The 19,081-nt window shown below is 34.4% G+C and overlaps 1 protein-coding gene across 6 annotated transcripts in view; it reads left to right on the top strand.

Annotated features, from left to right (window-relative positions):
• Positions 1 to 19,076, top strand: part of LOC130446147 (transmembrane and coiled-coil domains protein 2) — a 34,663-nt gene extending 15,587 nt beyond the window's left edge. For 4 of the 6 annotated variants that reach the window (XM_056782254.1, XM_056782253.1, XM_056782251.1 and 1 more), the window contains 8 exons: positions 6,799 to 7,162; positions 9,349 to 9,577; positions 10,506 to 10,633; positions 13,873 to 14,188; positions 14,264 to 14,408; positions 15,187 to 15,363; positions 16,680 to 16,861; positions 16,931 to 19,076. In XM_056782254.1, coding sequence (XP_056638232.1) covers positions 6,799 to 7,162; positions 9,349 to 9,577; positions 10,506 to 10,633; positions 13,873 to 14,188; positions 14,264 to 14,408; positions 15,187 to 15,363; positions 16,680 to 16,861; positions 16,931 to 17,060 — 1,671 coding nt within the window. In that variant the 3' untranslated portion in view covers positions 17,061 to 19,076. The remainder of the gene's footprint in view (positions 1 to 6,798; positions 7,163 to 9,348; positions 9,578 to 10,505; positions 10,634 to 13,872; positions 14,189 to 14,263; positions 14,409 to 15,186; positions 15,364 to 16,679; positions 16,862 to 16,930) is intronic. The other 2 variants (XM_056782252.1, XM_056782256.1) reach the window with 1 other exon arrangement.
• Positions 19,077 to 19,081: the final 5 nt, after the last annotated feature.

A 19,081-nucleotide genomic window follows, 5' to 3' on the forward strand; every position in this document is an offset into this window, starting at 1 on the left:
GAAGAGTCTTTGCCTGTCTCAGCTCCTGTAGGTTGTCCCAACAATTGGTTTTGCTCCTATCTGCCTTCTTTTGCAGTGCTTTTTCTATTGTTCTGTAGCTGATACTACAGGATCCCATGAAGGGCTTGTCTGCCCCCGATTTAGCGAACTTTTATGATATTGGAGCTTCGAACTCTAATGGCTGCATGTCTGTCGGATAGGATGATGATCTCATGTTTGCGATAGTTCCTCAATAGTTTAAACTGAACACATTTTTCAATTAAATAAATTTCTGCTTGAAAAATGCTTGGTGCACTGCCCAGACTTTCAGAGTGTTTGGTTCTGTGCCCGTACACTCCTATTCCAGTTCCGTCTGTTGTTTTTGATCTATCCGAATACCATTTAATGGCATTTTTGGTCATTTTTTGTTCGGTGTTTTGGTTCCATTTGATTTTACAGTTTATTATGGAGGTGGAGAGAGGTAGTTGGCTTTTGCCTGAAACCTACCGCCTTGTATATTATATGGGAGAGGATTAAGTTAATTGCTTGCCACTAGGACACTAAAAAGGTTATAACAGAATGGTGAATAGGAATACCCAAAAAATGACAAAGTGGATTAGGAATCAATCAATCAGGGGTCGAAAGATTATTGTTTTATTTATCGCCACATGTTTATTGAGAAACATGAAAAAAGGCGTGAAAATACATCATTTCCTTTCATGAATATCATTCTACTTCTGCTCAAAACGAGCTGCACGTCAAAGAATATAATTTCCCTATCAGCGTCTAAAGCATGTACGATTATTGAGAATCTTATCGGTGTACTAAGACCATTATTTGAGAAACTGATTCAAGAGTTAAGTGCTACCGATGTTTCTATATCTGTGATTCCCTCAACCTTCCCTATAGAGAGACTTATTTGCGATCTTGATACATTTGATGAAGGCATTGTTGATACGATTACCATTTTAAAAGATGAATTATTAGCAAATTTTCTGGTTTAGAGAATAAACTTTTGTTTGCGAAGGCGTTCTTCATTGATCCAAGATACTGAAACAAGCTCTTCAGAAATGAGTCCACTTAAGATGGTCACGCACTTTTCGTCATCGGACGAAGCACACGCACGCATCGGACGGATAAGATTTTCCGAGTGTGATTAAAAACATTGATTCAAATGGATCTGCGCGCACAAATGCGATTGTACGTAGCGGAGATTGGTAATGCCGACGAGAATCCGAGAAGGGCCATTCATTCCGAATCATCCGAGTGTCAACAGTATCAGGAATTCCTGGAATATGCGAGCTTCTTTCTCTCCGTTCGGAGCCGATTGTAGTTAGAATATTCACTCCGACGTTTAGCACGTCTCGACTATCTATATATTATTTATTATAACTCGATTGTCACCTGAGATGGATGCAGTTAATAGTGATCGTGCAGGAGTATGAAGAGCTATGTAATCTGAGGAACCCTCAATACTCAAATCAACAACGCAGGGACAATATTTGGGAAGATATAGGAAGGTGGATGAACCATCTCAGTAAGTAATAATGCATTTATTTCAATGATTTCAAACGCACGACACTTCCACAGCGACAGGATGCCACTCAAACTCACGACTGTCGGGAGACCTCGGAATTTGTCCGTTGCGAACGTTCCGTCCGATGACGACTAGTGCGTGATTACCTTTAGAAGCTTGTCTTAGGAACATATTTTAGATTTGGTTGGGAACAATCAAACCGATATATCTTGCAATTCACATTGCCCGTATACAAAGCATCAAAGGTTGAGTGACCCCGAAGATATTTCCATCACTCGACGTTACGGCGATCCAATCAGAATAGAGTAGAGAAATATAGAGAGTGGTATACCGATGGTCTTCCTCTCTATAAGAGGTTCAGGTCTACTTGAACAAGTTCTGATACTCCACTCTATCTTTAATATCAACTCTATGGAGAACGGGAAATGGGTATAGAAACATTCGATAGGCTGGGTCCCATTTTCTTATACTTTATACTCAGTATAAAGTATAATAACAAACCATCGTATTAAATTCCTGATATTAATCATAAACGTAAGTTCATAAGAATATGGATAAAGAGATTAAAACAAAATGGAATTTGAGACGTAAGATGAGGATCAAGATTTCAGCTGCTCTTAAACTAATTTCGAAAGATAAACAATGACTACCTAGACTGTTACACCACTGACGTTTTTGTAAATCATAAAAATTATTTATCATCACATCATATTATGATACTAAAAAAGCTAAAAATTAGGACTTTTCGGGAACTATAACCCGGGTTCAGGTATATCATGGTGGGTCAACACGATACGACATTTGTTCGTACAGATATCTGTACAGACTATAAAGTCGGGGTAAAAATTTGCACAGACAAATTCCTATAGAATTTTATGGAAGTTTGTATCGTGTGGACCTACCATCAGCCATCAGCTGATTGCAAATCCTAACCCAGATCACAGTTTCCTAAGGTCTAGTTCAAATTTCGGCGGAAATTCTAAATTTAGAACATGATGTACACGAACTTTTGATTCTCATTACTACTTTGTGTGTTAATTCTTCAATGGTATTTATTTTGTTATATAATAAATTCTAGATGTTTGATAATTGTTATCGAGCAGTTATCAAAACTTCAAAATACCATAGACAAATGAAACAACCCGTTAGCTGCTCGCGTTTACCCACTGATCTACCAGGGTAGAAATGATCATAACATATGACAAGGATCCGATTAATTGAAATCAGTTTCCTAACGACAATGAACGTGATCCGGGTTAGGCATTCAGATCATGATCATAATTTCCTAAAAGTCCTATTAATAAGTTCAAGCGTACCTATAACAAAATCCTGAATTCGAGGAATCACGAATAAAATGAATCGTGTTGAGCAAAGCGCTGTAATTAACTAATTGCGTTTAAAAGAATCTATCTAAACTCAAATTTACAAAGATGTTTGATTGTGGATAATTAAGGGAAATAGAGGATGTCTCATAAATAATGGCAGTTTTCAATGTTCATTTTGTGTATTAAATAATCATACAAAAAGAAAGCCCATCTTTAACCAGCGTTCAGCGAGCTCTTTGCGATCTTGATAAAAACATTCTTTGCGGTTAGATTCAAAAAATTGTCACGTTGCATTTCCAACATTTTCTTGGGTTAAAATTTTTCGTCAAAGATCTGAATAAATAATAGTACTTTGATCTTATTCCGCGGACTATCGCAGTATGAGGTTTAGCATGTTATGCAGATAAAGCCTCATAAATTTGGATCTGCTATCCACTATATACCACGGAATTGATAGCTCTACCATTTGACTGTCTGGAGTGATTTCGTAGTACACAAAACCTTCATAATTCCACCAGACACATAACAATTTTAAAGGTAATACTCTTGATGAAACCGTCACAAGGTGTATTATCAGGGCCGGATTAAGCTAGTGGCTTGGGGGGGCTATAGCCCTGGGCCCCAGGTCCAAGAGGGCCCCATCATTTGGAAATCATTCTGTATTATTTGATGTGTTGATACCACAAATCTAACTTATTGATATTATTTTGTGAATTTTTCCGGGTTTTCGAATTCCTTAAGGGGCCCCGTCATTATTTTAGCCCCGGGCCTTATAAATCTTAATCCGGCCCTGTGTATTATGTACTTGGACTAGACTACCTTTTCGTTTACCTGAAATAACTCCGTCCCGGGTTATCGTATCCTTCATCTCAACGGATTAAAAATCGTCATGAGTTGGACCGCACACACTATATCTGTCGGCGTGTTGAAAGAAAGTCAGGTTCAGGCAGAAAACGAAAAAAATGCCAAAGAAAAAAGAGTACGTAACGTTCTAAAGAAACAGAATGTAATTCAGAAGTCAAGAAAATCGACAGGCAAGAATTCTGTAAAGCAACAAAGGGAACAAAGCAAAACTTGGAAATCCCAGTGAGTTTTCGTTATATTTTAATTTGGAAATGGGGAATAATAAGACTTATTATTGTTAAAAAGGTGAGGGATTAAATTCAGAAGTGTATTTCAAAAGACGCACTCGCTTCTGTTCAATTCTGTATCCGCCAAAATATATGAGAAAGAGTGTGCTAGTTCTAGATTAATGAAGTTCATGAAGAAGAACGAAATTTTGTGTTTTGGCAAAATATGGCAATTGCTCATTATGTAAAGTGGGAGAAGAAGAAATAGTTAATGGGTTAGAAGTATTGTGGTTTAGAATACGTTTAGTTTAATTTACTGCACAAAAAATGAAACGCATGCTTGAATGACGAAATCAAAAAGAAGAAATGATAAAGTCAAGATCAAAGTAATCAAAATAATTTATTGAGATTTTTATCTTGGCGAAATATTAACAATCTGGAAATATAATATTGAATTAATTTTTTATAGTTTACTTAATGCATTGATTGACCCCATTTTACTTCCCTCTTTTAAGGAGAAAACGTTATCGGTTAATAATTCACGTTTTTCAATAATTGAAATCACATTGAACAGGAACGAACATTGAAGCTACGGATAGTATTCATATATGAATAATTTCTTTCCATACTATAAATCAATATTAATTTTATTATCAACGTCGGAAATAAATACATGAAACTATTGAATTTACGATTATGGCCTCAGAAGTACCTGGCCTGACCTAGAGATGACGTTAGTTACTTGAAAAATACCACTTTATCAGAAAGTACAAAATCTTTACAGCATAGGTTTCAAATTTGAAGACGACAAGTTGTTTATTATTTGTTTGGCAGTCATCAGTAGTGACCGTTTTTAGTGATTTGTGAATATGGAAAATCCGATATCGTTATGTGATACAATACTTGTATTTGCAAGGCCTTATTCCAACCAATATAAAAGCTGAACAGAGCAGTTTAAACGAGGCCGTACGACCTGCGAGGACCACCTTCGCAGTGGTCGACCAAATAAAGTGGATGATCGTCGCCAGAGAGTGCGCGAGCTATCAGACATTGTAGGCATTTCAAAAAGTACATCGCATATTAACTCAGAAATTTGGACATGTGAAAGATGGGTGCCGCGTTTGCTCACTATGGAACAGAATCATCGTCATGATGATGTTTCTATCGAGTTCATGGTAATGTTTCACAAAAATAAAGCCTCATTAGAGTAACTTTGTTGTTTGATCCTAGTTGGTTCAAAGATTGTATGCATTCCCATACTAGCTTTGACTCAAGTGCTCCAAGAACTGCTCTGCTATCTGTTGTTGTTGTTGAGTATCTATTAATCAACATACGTTTAAACCAAAACCAGATTATATATTGTGAAACATGCGTACCAGGATTGCCAATGTTCAATTCTCTTATTAACACACAATTCAGTAAAGGTATATGAAGTTTTGAGAAAGACAAATAAAAACAAATGTTGATTATTGAATATGGCTCTAATGTTTTCCAAAATATTCTTCATTAAGATCAATACTCTTTTGCATTCGTTTGAACCAATTGTCAAAGCATTTTTTCCATTCCGATTGAGGTGCCTCCAAAACATATAATTTTAACGCATCAACTGCTTCTGTAGAAAAACGTCGACCTCGCAATTTATTTTTGATAAGAAGAAATTATTGGGCTCTACAACAAGGACTGTAAGGCAAATGATTCGTCTTCTGCGATTGGTTTCCCCGATTTTTCGAACATTTCTGGCAAACAAATGCATGTGTACCATTCTACTTTGCTCTAATGGAACGGTGGTGACATGTCCAGTTATTCCGACAAAACAAGCGACCATTTTCTTCGAAGTGCTTTTTTTGGATCTGAATTGTCTTCAAAGACTCATATAGTCGATTATTGTTTAAATTCGGGCTCATCAAATGTATATACGTCTTTTGAAGAATCTCGGGTTTTTCTTCCATTGAATTACCCATTCACGCCATCCAGGAACCTCCTTCAAAAGCTACATTTTATTTTAAGCAACACTGCGCGAATCTTTCTCCAGGTCTTCTATAGACTCGCCCTCTTCTATCGCTACCGTGAAGGCACACTCTGCTTTCATTTGAGAAAAGAACGGATATCGAACATTTGAAATAAAAGTTACTCAAAAGCAGGGATATTGATAAAAAGGACGAAATAAAAATATATAAAACATTAATAAGTTCAGTGATTGCGTACGTCATGAAAACAACTGTCATACATAAAAAGGAGGGAGATAATCGAGAGAAAAATACTGAGAACTGTACTCGGAGATGGAGAGAGAAGATTGAAGAAAAATAAAGGAAACCTACAGAAATGGTAAGGTGGATAACACAATGGATACCTCTATAGCCAAGAGGCAGTGACAGACCAAGAAATACCTGGAGAAACCAAATTGAAGAAGACTAACAAAAAGAACAAGGAGAGTAATCCACCCTAATAAAGCGATATGTAGCCCAAAGCACTAGCCATAATCCAAGAGATTGAACGGCATGATGATGATGATATTTCTTATACTTATATGCTTGATAATTGATTCGCTACGTTCGTAGACGACACTATTGACATCGCAACAGACAGTAATCCTCCGGTAGCCACCAATAAACTCCAAGAACACCTCAACATCCTAGAAATATGGTTTATTTACTAACTGGCGAATAAATGTCAATTCAATAAATCATTCCGCATAGCCTTCACTACAAGAGATTGAACATCCCAGTATTGCCATGTATTATAATCCCCTCCCACAAAGTCAAGTCAATACTCCGCAACATTCTTAACGCCCCGTGGTAGTTATCCTTACGCAACCCACTACCTCTACGAGATATTGGTTTTATATGACGTTCGAAACAAAAAACTTGAAAGATTTTCCGTTTTCTAGAGCCATGATGGAATTGGAAGTGGCATACAACCTCAAAGACCGGCCCGTCAGCATCGATCTCCAACCGCCAGCTTGAATCGGACCGGACCGCCAGGTGGTACCACCGCTGTCCTTCCAGGGGGAGATATGGACGACTCAGTAAATCAAGTGTATCTTCTGGATGACAGCGGTGGGGGCAATCTGATGCAGGAATATGATCCGTCAGATTATCCTCCGTCCTACATGTCCAATGGTAGTAACGAATTGAAAACGGAGGACGACACGGATAGTTTGGATCCAAAAACTAATGCTATTTTGGAACAACTCGGAACTAAAATTATAAGAGTTAAGGATCTTATAAGGATGGAACAGAAATTGAGAGACGGTAAGTAATAAATCAAATTTTTCATACCTCCATATTCTTCTACATTACATATTATTAAAAATAGTTTATAAATGTTAGTTTTTTGTCTATTCTGATGTACGTATAACATTAGTCAGTCGTGTGACTGACTCACAGATGGCGCACAAAGTGAAGCTACTGCTGCATCGAAAAGAACCATTTGTTATTGGTGTGTTTGAATTTGAAGCATCAAAAAAGTCCACAATTTGGTTACATCTAATCGTAAATTAAAATTGCGTTAGATAGCTTATGCCTTAAGATATCAGAAGGCAGTGTGTTCAAAATTATGCATGAACATTTGAACATGAGAAAGCTTTTTTCAAAGTGGGTGCCGCGTTTATTAAAAGCCGATCAAAAAAAAAACGTGTCAATGATTCAGAGCAGTGTTTGGTCATGTTTACACGTAATAAATCAGATTTTTTGCTTCGATATGTGTCAATAGATGAAACATGGATCCATCACTTCACTTCGGAATAAAAATGATCATCATCTGAGTGTACAGTTGTCGGTGAACCACGTCCGAAGCGTCCAAAGACCCAACAGTCAGCTGGGAAGATTATGGCTTCAGTATTTTGGGATGCGCATGGAATATCGTTTACATAGAGTGGTTGGATCGCTTAAGTGCAAAAATCAAGGAAAAACAGCCCCATATATCGAAGAAAAAACTACTGTTTTACCAAGACAATACACCGTTCCATAGATAGATAGAATTGCTTCCTCATCCACAGTATAGTCTAGATCTGGCCTACAGTGACTACTGGCTATTCGCTGATCTCAAAAAAAATACTCGCCAGTAAGAAATTCAGCTCAAATGAACAAGAATTTGAAGCCTATTTTGAGGCAAAAGACAAATTCTTTTACAAGCACGGCATCGAGAAGTTAGAGATGCGTTGGAATGACTGTATTGTTCTTGTGTTTGTGTTTACATTGATGAATAAAATCGATTTTTGCAAAAAAAAGTTTTTTCTTAGTTAGTCACACGACTTATTGAGTAATGTGTTAAAAAGGAAGTAGTTGCCAGTGGATATTGTTTAAATGAAGTTTTTAATTTTCCGTAATGATTATAATTAGTATGATAAATTATAAAAATAATTAGGTGGCGTTTACGGTTAAATAGCAATAACCTTAACACAATATAATATACGGTGTACTGTAAAGTAACTTAATTTGATAACATTCTATTTTGTGTTAGGTTCACAACGAAACATTCAGAATGAAAGTTTTTTTGAAATAATTGATGCCATCTACAGTAGAAACGGTAGAGGTCTTTCATCACGTGATTAATACGTCAGCAACAATATTTATAGGTATCAAGCTCAAAATTTTTGTCAACTGTCGATTTGAATTTTGAAGTTGATGAATCTAATGTTTTTCAAAAGATATAACAAAATTTATCACACCACAATTCCGAACTAATTGATTCCCAGACGGTGAATACATAAGTATTCGAAAGCTTGGATCAGAGAATGGCAAGGATTTTCCATATTCATTCTAGAAATGTTTTGGATCACAACAATGGAGTTTTAACTCATGATTTTCATTCTATAATGTAATTTCCCTGATAAAGAACACTTCTCCAAAGTTAGTCGCGTAGTCGCTGATAATGTAGATTCTGATGGTAAATGAGGTGTGTAAAATGTATCTACTATTCACCCCTGAACTATTTCGGAATTCAGTATTTCGAAAATGTATTCTGCCGTTCTTCACAGGAGAAAACAACTACTTTCCTGGCTGATGCCTCGACGAATATTGATTTACGCCGTTGGAAGTAGGGTGGCGCCAGTTAGCGTTAGCTGGGGAATGTTTAACCACATAAACCAAATAGCGACGCTCTTTGACGTTGTCTTCAGTTAGGGTCTCAAGCCCGAACGAGGGCTGTTAAACTGCTCTGATTAGAGGTAATAACGTCGAAACTAGTCAGTAATCGATCTTATGTTGTTATGTTTGATTTCTTTTGATAGAAGAAGATAGTATGTAGAAAATATGTATTCGATAAATCATAGATTGCGTCACCTGATGGAAGAATTCCACCGATTGTACTATATAGGTTCGTTCATTTTCTACAGAATGCTGTTCAGCTCTATTTTACAGCAAGAAAATATATTTATGTCGTCTACGACAAGTCTGTTACGACAAGTTCAAAATATGAATAACATTCAATTTTATAGATAACGTAAACGAGTATCTGAAGTTGGCAGCTAACGCAGACAAACAACAAGTGCAGAGGATAAAGGCCGTTTTTGAAAAGAAAAATCAAAAAAGTGCACATGTGATATCGCAGTTACAAAAAAAATTAGACGTTTATCAAAAGCGCGTCCACGAATTAGAAACTCATGGCGCTGCTCAAGGTCATAGACCACCAAGGGAAGTTCTCAGGGATATGGGACAAGGACTCAAGTAAGTAACCATAACTTAGAGTAATTTGTACATATCTACTAATAATCTCTATTTATTTGTGAAGCATAGTATACTATACACGAATGTATAATGCATATAATTATACGCGAGCAGAATACTATACTTTATCCACGTCCACAAAATATTTTTGTTGGAAAATTTTCTTACTTATAAGAAACCTCATCATTTTATTCTAATCAATATTTCGTACAAATGATTGTTCGTGTTTGCATAATATATTTATGAAATATCTCATTATATATCATAGAAAAATCTATACATTTATCTTAACAAATATTACGTATCTAACTTTACAAGATGATGATATTGATTTATAGTTATTAATAATTGCTTTTGCCAGTTCAAAAAATATTCATAAGTCATATTATATCCTTTCCTCGACTTTTCCGGAAATAAATTTAATTTATTAGCTTTTCTATTTCCTAGTAGAGCTAAAGAAAATTAATAAACATACGGTACGGATGCACATTGCAAGTCTCTGACAGCTCAGTGTAGATACTCCGTGCCTCCCAACTGCAGGTCCCAGGTTCGAATCTAGTCGAGGAATATTCAATTTTGAATATAATTGAAAATATTAATTAGAGGAAAGTTTATAAACCGTTTTTTTTTGTAGCAAGAGAATATAATATTATAGCTAAATCAAAGAAGCATCTGACAGCGCTGATTAATGAATTCATTAATTATTGCCGTGATTATTATTGGTATTATTAAGGTCTAGCAAAAGGCGTATAATGGGTACATTATACAATAGTCGTGTATATATGTTCTTCTAGTTTCTCTGCTGCTTTTTTTTCGGGAGCAGCAGATTGCAGGCGGCGACTTAAGTCGATTTTTTTTCCACGAGTGTATTTCCTATTGTTTAATTCGAAAAATTTGATGCATAAATGGGTGCATTTTTATTTTTTAGAAATGTTGGTGGTAATATAAGGGATGGTATCAGTTACGTTGGAGGTTCCGTAATGTCGAAACCTAGAGAGTTTGCTCATTTGATAAAAAACAAATTTGGTAGTGCAGACAACATCAGTCAATTGTCAAGTAAGTCAGAATATTAATATTAAACAATATCATAAGAAATTATATACTCGACATGATAGTTTAAACATATGTATTCATAATTTTCTGAATAGTAGAGAGATGAATGACACATATTTTAAAGTGTTGAAAAAAAATTTACCTAGGACATAGAAATATGTAAAATGTTCAACCAACTCAATCACAAATCATCAGTGTGTTTCTATAGAAAAAAAAAATTATAATAAATTTTACTGCTTTTAGTAATCCCCTGTTTGCATCATGTGTTTAGTTTGAGTATGTTTTTACTTACTTGATTTAACATACACTTTTAAGCAAATGGATTTCTAACACTAAATCAATCTTTTTACTAGAAATTTTGACGTTTTTCTAATCAATCTGTCAAATTATTTTCCTTCTAATTGTATTCTTATAGTGTCTTCAAACACAGTGTAGAGTATGCAACCAGTCCACTGTGCGAACATTTTTCTCTATCATATAAAAGAGGTCTCTTCCCTACAGACAGTTCCCAACAAATACGCCCGATGGCTTTGGTCCCAGCTATTGCCAAGGTCATGCATAAAGTCGATAACCAGCAAATCTTGAGTCTGCCAACATCATCAACGACCAGCTTTTAACAGGGTTTGGTATGCCAATCTTCTAAATAAATGGAGATCGTACTGTTTGTCATTCTCCCTTATCGATTGGCTTAATAGCTTTCCAAAGGCCGATCCATTTAGGTCGCTATCGATAAACACACCTCAGAGAGATTTGAGTTCAACTCTGGTGTTCCTCAGAGATGTATTTTGTTAACTACTCTCTTTCGTCTGTATATAACAACATTCTGGAGTGGGGTGGAAACAATCTGATTGAGTTTAATGTAGCAAAGACGCAAAGTGTTGTTTTTACAAAGAAAGCTCAGGATTTGGTCGTGTCTGGCCATAAAATATCACCACAGATTGGAAGCAATATGTTCTAGCTTAGTCATATGGACTAATTAGCTAATGCAGCTTCACAAAAACTTGGAGCCCTGTTTAAGACCAAAAGCTATATACTCAACAACATCATCCACAAGGCCCAGATTCGTTCATCTTTAATGTATTGCTCGCACATTTAAAGCTCGGCTTCCAAGCATACCCTGAGTATACTCGACTCGATACAAAAGAGAGCCATTTGACCTATAGGTGACGCAGAGTTGACTAGAAACTTGATCAGAATAGGGCATTAACCAGCACAAACCACATCGATAGCTGAAAAACAACAAAAGAAGCTCATGCTGTCAGTTTGGTGGGAATACAAAAGTGTTGAGTTGCTTCCAAGAAACCAAACGATCAATTCTGATGTTTACTGTTAACAATTAATGAAACTGGATGAACAAATCAAAGAAATTGTCAAATCGGAAAAGTTTAGTGTTCCACCATGATAATCCAAGGCCTCACACATCTTTTGTATATCGTGGGAAACTATTGAAGTTTGGCTAGGAAGTGATGCCACATCCCCTATACAGCAATGATCTCGCACCATTCATTTCGAAGTTTGCAGAATTTTTTGCATGGTCAAACTTTCACAAATGACGATGATTGATCTTAAATCGCACCTGGCTCAGTTTTTTGCTGATAAGGACCAGAAATTTTATGAGCAAAATGAAAAATATATAATTGATTAAAAACTGTTTTTATTTTATACTACAAAACCGAAATTACTCTGTCGCCAATCCAATATTATACAAATGAATTAATGTTTCCTCGACTCCTCTTTAATTTTGAGAAATTTCCAAAATACATTCTAACTAATTCTAAAATTATCTTCAAATTATATAATTCTGTTTGAAATTTATTTAAAACATATGTTATTTGATACATATCTATAAAAAGAAACGCACTTATTCAATTTTCAAACACTCACTTTACATGTAAACTTTACTTTCATTGCTGATCACCTTGATGGGTGCAATAAATCATTCTAATTATTTAATACCGCCTACACATATTTTAACCTTGCATGTTGTTAACTTGCAATCAATGTTGACGTATCATTCGAAAAATTTATTTATTCAATCTGGCAGATCCGAACGACAGACTCTGCTCGCTATCTATATTTTGGAAGTGGAACCAATAACAGATGTTGATTACGAAAATTATCACGATTAGCAAGATAAACACCGAGATTTATATAAAAATTGTACCAAAAATTGGCTATGAGACATTTTTGTATATTATTTGGAAGTGTGTAAAATGTCCTTTAGAGTGCGTATTAATAATTACAATATCACATATGAGTCTTCTTCTAAATTCACCTAATTAATTATACTGAAGATGCAAGCAAATAAATCATAGTAACAGACTTCATTAACATTATTGGTAGTAAAAATTTAACTCTTATTAAAAGACCCACACAGTCGATTGTTGTTTCAAAAAAACTGGTCAAAGCACCTCTTCTTATGGCACTCTTGGGCTGTTGAGGTATGTTTTGTGGGTTTCGGGGGGTTTCGTGCCCTTTGAGACTTTAATTCAGCTTACTTTGAACTATCATTTTTTGTCAGGTTTCAGAAAAATTAGTCAAAACCAATTTCCTTCCTCCTGGGGCACCTTTTGACACTTCACGGGTAATTTGGATGGGGTGGGGGGCTTTTGGGTTTCGTTGAGACTTTTAATCAGCTTGCTCCAAAAAATCATTGGTCAAGTTACAGAAAATTTCGCCGAAACCGAATTTCCATAAGAATTGAACGGGGTCCTTTGTTTCAGAAATTTGTTTTCGATTTTTCTTCACAAAAATAATCGAGGGGAAAAAATATCGGTTTATTGTTCAGGAAAATATTCATTTATCCCACCTCTTATCTAATATACATTCTAGATTTTGGTTGATAAACGTTCGAGGATCACTATTAAATTTGATTTTAATTGATAAAAAGACTCTAAACTATTCTAAGTACAATTGAAATTAAAATGTCAGATATTGGTTCCAATACTCCAAATGTAAATACCATCCTATTTATAGTATAATTATAGCTTACATGCCTGCTCAATTCAAAAATGTCCACAGACTAATAAATATGCTTTTAACTTGAAAAAAAAAATAACAAAGTCCAGCATGAAACTAAATCAAAGCACTCATTCACAATTTTGCGATTTTAAAATCACTCGCATCCTTTTTTAAGACAATCCAAAAATCATTAAATTAATATGGCACGTTTAAAACCTCGCATGGCAATGCACTTACACATGCGCACACCACCTTAACAATTGCTCCCACTTAATTCGTAGCGTGGTACGTAGGGACTGGCGAAGGAAGCAATGCCAACAAGATCATCGATACTGGTGGAGGTGGACCTACTGGCTCAGAGGGCAGCGGTATTCCGGCGAATGGAGGTAGCGATCACGGAGATAAGAGCCATCATCATCATCACGGATCGACAACGTTACCTGCAACGTTGCATGTAACCACATCACAGAGCTCCATGGGAGGTCACGGTGGAGTAGCAGGAGCCACAGGACATGGTCAACATCACCAATCTGCTGGGAAATTGGTTAGTGAAGAAGGAAGTGGATGTAGTAGTGTTACAAGTGATAGTATAGGAAGGTAAAGTATACATTTTATAAAGCTATTTTTAACTACTTTAAAAAAAAATAATTATCTGTGTTTCTTATTTTTCAGATATGGTAGAGAAGGACATGACAAATATTCTGATGTAAATAAGAAAATTAGATTAGTTCAAGATCAATTAGACAATTTTAGGGAAAACTTTGATATTATCAAATCGTTACAACAGGAGATACAAGATCTTAACTCTTCTTTACAGGTAAATCTTTCAACTGATTTGCTGTAAATTATGGAACATTAAGCCTAAAGGCTCTAACACTCTCACTATGTGGGTTGTTTCTATTATTTAAAAGTATTGTTTAAATATCTTCCTATTAAGCCATTTGGCCTAATTTTCCAAAATAACTTTTAATATTGTAATGTTTTTTGTATTTATTTGCACTCTTTTTATTTGTGGGGCGAATTAACAGACGCTGTCTCTTACTTTCTTAATTTATTTAAACACTATATGATATTGATAAAGACTTAAAGAAAAGTCGAAACGTCAAAATTTATGTTTCTTTCAAAAATTATCAAAAAAAACTAATTTTAAAACAGAAGAGACCTAAAATCAAAACATTTAGATGCATAATATATCAAAAGGTCTAATAAATAAGAAATTAAAGAAATTTTTTGTTTTTCTACAAAGTTTTGCAATCTTTTAAAAATTATTTTGTCTCTCAACTTCGCAATTGTATTTAGCAGGATATATGTCTGTAACTATCCATATATATAATAAGTAGTATGAATTTCTTTAATTTATTTCTTATACCTTCTGATATGTTTATGCTTCTAAATGTTCTTGATTTTAGGTCTCTTCTGATTTAAAATTAGTTTCTTTTATAACTTTCATCTGTCTTTAAAAAAAAAACTAATTTTAATTAAAAAAGACGTTAAATCAAGAACAATTAGAAGCATAAGTAGTATGTATATATGATTACACAAACGTTCACATTTTCTTTTCAATGAATATGTTGAAAATTAATTCACTTGAATAGGAGGAAAGATTCAGAAGTGAAAGACTGGAAGAGCAAATTAATGACCTCACAGAACTTCATCAAAACGAAGTGGAGAATTTAAAACAGGCAATGGCCGATATGGAAGAAAAAGTGCAATATCAAAGCGAGGAACGTCTCAGAGATATACATGAAATGCTTGAGCATTGTCAAACAAAAGTAAGTTAATTATAAATTTTTCGGGAGTTGGAGATATTTTGTGTTTTATTAATTTTGAAAATAAAACGTGAGAACAAACAATTTATTATCGTATCTATTTTTTAACAATTTATCTAAATTATATTTGGTATCAAAACTTTCAACTTACTCTATAGGTAGTTAATATATGTCAGGTTTATAGTGGTAGTCTAATCGAAGTAATTAAGTAGCGAATACCATTTTTACTTTTCAAATAGTCTGTAAACACCCTATAGATCACTGTCTTGATTTCAATAGTTAGTTCATTTAATAATTAAATTAAAATACTTTCTGATTATTTGATAACAATAGACACGAACATTATTGATATATGATTTTATTAAAATCGACAATAACTTACTTATACAGGATGTTTCCAAATATAAGTTCATTCTTATTTAGACTAAACTCGATATTTATGTTATAATAAACTTCTACTAATGAAGGCACTTGTTAAAGTACAACAAAATTGTTTATAAATAAAAGGATTTTTAATTTATGTGTGACTATGTAATCACTTTTGAAAGTCTCTGAAGACGATAACTTGGTTATGAAACGCGCGTCAGACAGTGTAATTGAGAGTGTTGGTGTAAACAGTGTATTCAGTAAGCTTCGAACGATTTATTCTACCGATACTGAAACTCTAACCTAAACAAAATCCAGGTAATGGGGCGAATAATGGAATGAGCGATGCTAAGTTTATCTCTGGAGGAAAAAGTGATAATTACACAAAAAGACAGTTTCATCAGATGCAGTAGCCACTGGGCGCGCCATGTGGCCAGAAGAACAAAGAATCGGTAGACCAAGAGAAGATGCCCTTTAGAAGTAGAGGACTCCCATCGATATGAAAGTTGGTACTTCATAAACGTCATATGGATTTGACAATGGCAGTGCCATCTGTGTGTCAGTCACACGACTTATTGAGTGATTTATATATGTATATCCATAAATTGTGGTTGAGAGGGAATAATAATTATCTAAATGTGTTTTCAATTATTTTATTGTACATTTTTTGTTAGAAGATATGTAGATCATTTAATATCATTTCGATAGGGCAGGGTTTTTGATTAAAGTTTCCAGGTGGTTTGACTTGTTTCGACATATATGGGTACCTTCATATTAAAAAAATTTAAGGAACTTTTCATGATTCATTTTATCTTATGTTGAAAATCCTATAGAAATCCCCAGTAGTTTCCGAATTTATCACGGACAGACATTCGCAGAGGGCAACTGTTTTTATATTAACTTGTTATTAGATTACACTAAATTTGTCTAAACAAAATTTCTTTTTACTTTAGATACAGAAAATGGAACATCAAGCCCTCCAACAACAGCAGTATGTAACGCTCGAAGGTCTCGATAACTCCAATGCTCGGGCACTTGTCGTAAAACTTATTAACGTTTTGCTCACAGTACTTCAAGTTATTTTATTGTTAGTTGCTACAGGAGCAGGAATTATTATGCCCTTTCTTCGTACACGGTAAAAAAACAATGCCAAATAATATCAGTTGAGTGATATTAACTAAAAATTTTCGTTTTTTTTTTTCAGGTTAAGGATTTTGTCGACAGTTATATTAGTTGTAGGAATAGCTTTTGTATTGCGGCAATGGCCGGAAGTAAGAGACATTGGATCGCACATGATGCGTCGTCTCAAAGATACATTAGATCCGGCCCCGTAATTTTAGTTTCCGCCCCGCCCGATGCGCTGTATCTGTCGCTGATGCTGAGCTGTTTCACTTGAAAAAAAGAAGAAAGAAAACGACAAGAATAAGCCCGACGTCTCATCTCTGAAAAGACAAATCTTTTTTTGAAATTAACCTCATTTAACAAATTCAATTGTAGAAGAAGTGTTTTTAAGAAAATGCGAAACTTGTTTCCGCATTTTTTTATTTTTTAATGATATAAAAAACGTATTTGAACAATAATTGATCCTTGTGTATTCCTAATGAAAAATCAAATTAGATTTTTCGAAATGTATCGAGTTGATAACCTCGAATTAATTCTATGTACATCATACTGTATAAAATTAACGTCACATATGGTTACTGCTAACAAATCCCTCGGAACTTCTCTAAAATTCAATATAAAAAAATAGAATGTAAACATCAAATAAAATTCGAAAAAGATAATAAGATATGTGTTGTTCAGGGTGGCTGTGATCAAAAACTTTTCAGTCCCAAGGAGAAGGAAATACAAAAGTCTTCTATTTTCACTTTATTGCAATCTTACAATCACTTGCATATGTTTGACTTGATCACGACTGTACGTCAGTGATATAAAAAATTAACCCTCAACAACCGTCGTCAGATATTGAAAATTATCACTGTTTTCAGGTAATTGCTTTTTTTTTCATCTATTAGAAAAGTGTTTGTAGCAGATCTTTGGTAAGTTGAAAACAAATAAAAATAAACGCAAAAAATTAATTATAAATAAAAAAAATATTTTTATTAAAACCAAAAAAGAATCCACCAAAATAAAAGTATGTTATAGAAGTTATGAGATGCAAAATTTAAAAGAAATCTAAGGGAAAATAGAAAAACTGTAAAGTTCTTACATTAACAATTTAGATTTGTAGTTACAGTACACTTTTACTTTGCTTACTAACGTTGAAAAAAATTTAATGCCTTCTGTAGCTAGTACTTCCCCCTTTGGCAGTGATAACAACCCACAAAATACGAAAAATACTTTGGATTAGATTTTTAATCACATTTCTGCACCAGAGTATGAAGCTCTCTACAATTTCTTGGGGCCCGCACATGTTTCCGCTAACCATCTCCCCATTTCATCCCAAATGTGTTCTTGCCTCGTCCTAAACCAAGGCATCGCGCGAACAAACCATTCTCTTGGTACCTCTTCCATACTCGTGGCACACTCGAGAGACTTACACCAATGTGTCACTCCGTTTCTAACTGACAGCGGCCATTTCTAAAGCCGCCACAATTCGTGCAGGAAACCATAGAATATATGCTCATTGCAATTAGACCATCAGTGAAAATAATACTAAACAATTTGCGATAGACAGATAAGACGACAAAACAAAAAATTTGCTGATAATGGTTTGTTAGAATTTAGGTGAGGGGTCTTTTTTTGTCAAACGCTTATCAAAACAACAAAATTATGTTTATTCACTCAATCAGATACAACCGAACAATAAAAGAAAATAGCATACTGAACACACTGAAGACTGAAGGAAAACTAGTTCACCTTCAGTCTCTGAAGACAATAACTTGGTTAACGAAACGCGCGTCAGATAGTGTAATTGTGAGTGTCGATGTAAACAGTGTGTTTAAAATGAATATCACCAAAGGTTCCAGAAATTCCAACTTAATTAAGTAAGGGAATAAAATTAATTTTTGTTTCCAATTTCTAACACATTTTTTTGTAGTAATTTTTAAAAATTATTACTCTACTATACTTTTAATCGAACAAGGATTCAAAAGTAAGATTGATTTGTTTTGTCTAAAGAAACTGTGGTACAACAATTTTCTTTCCACATTTTTTCCAAAGTTCATAAATGATTTAATTAATGAGCATTTCATTTCTACAGGTTTATTAAATTTTTCTTGAACGTCTTTGAATTTTTGTAAAGAGAAACAGACCTAAGAGATTTTCGTCTATTGCCAATAAATTTGTCGTTTACTTTTATATCAATATATTTTATTAGAATGATTAAATTGATATTTATTACCTATCAATGTAT

This window comes from Diorhabda sublineata, chromosome 6, assembly GCF_026230105.1.
Source record: "Diorhabda sublineata isolate icDioSubl1.1 chromosome 6, icDioSubl1.1, whole genome shotgun sequence".
NCBI lineage: Eukaryota > Metazoa > Arthropoda > Insecta > Coleoptera > Chrysomelidae > Diorhabda > Diorhabda sublineata.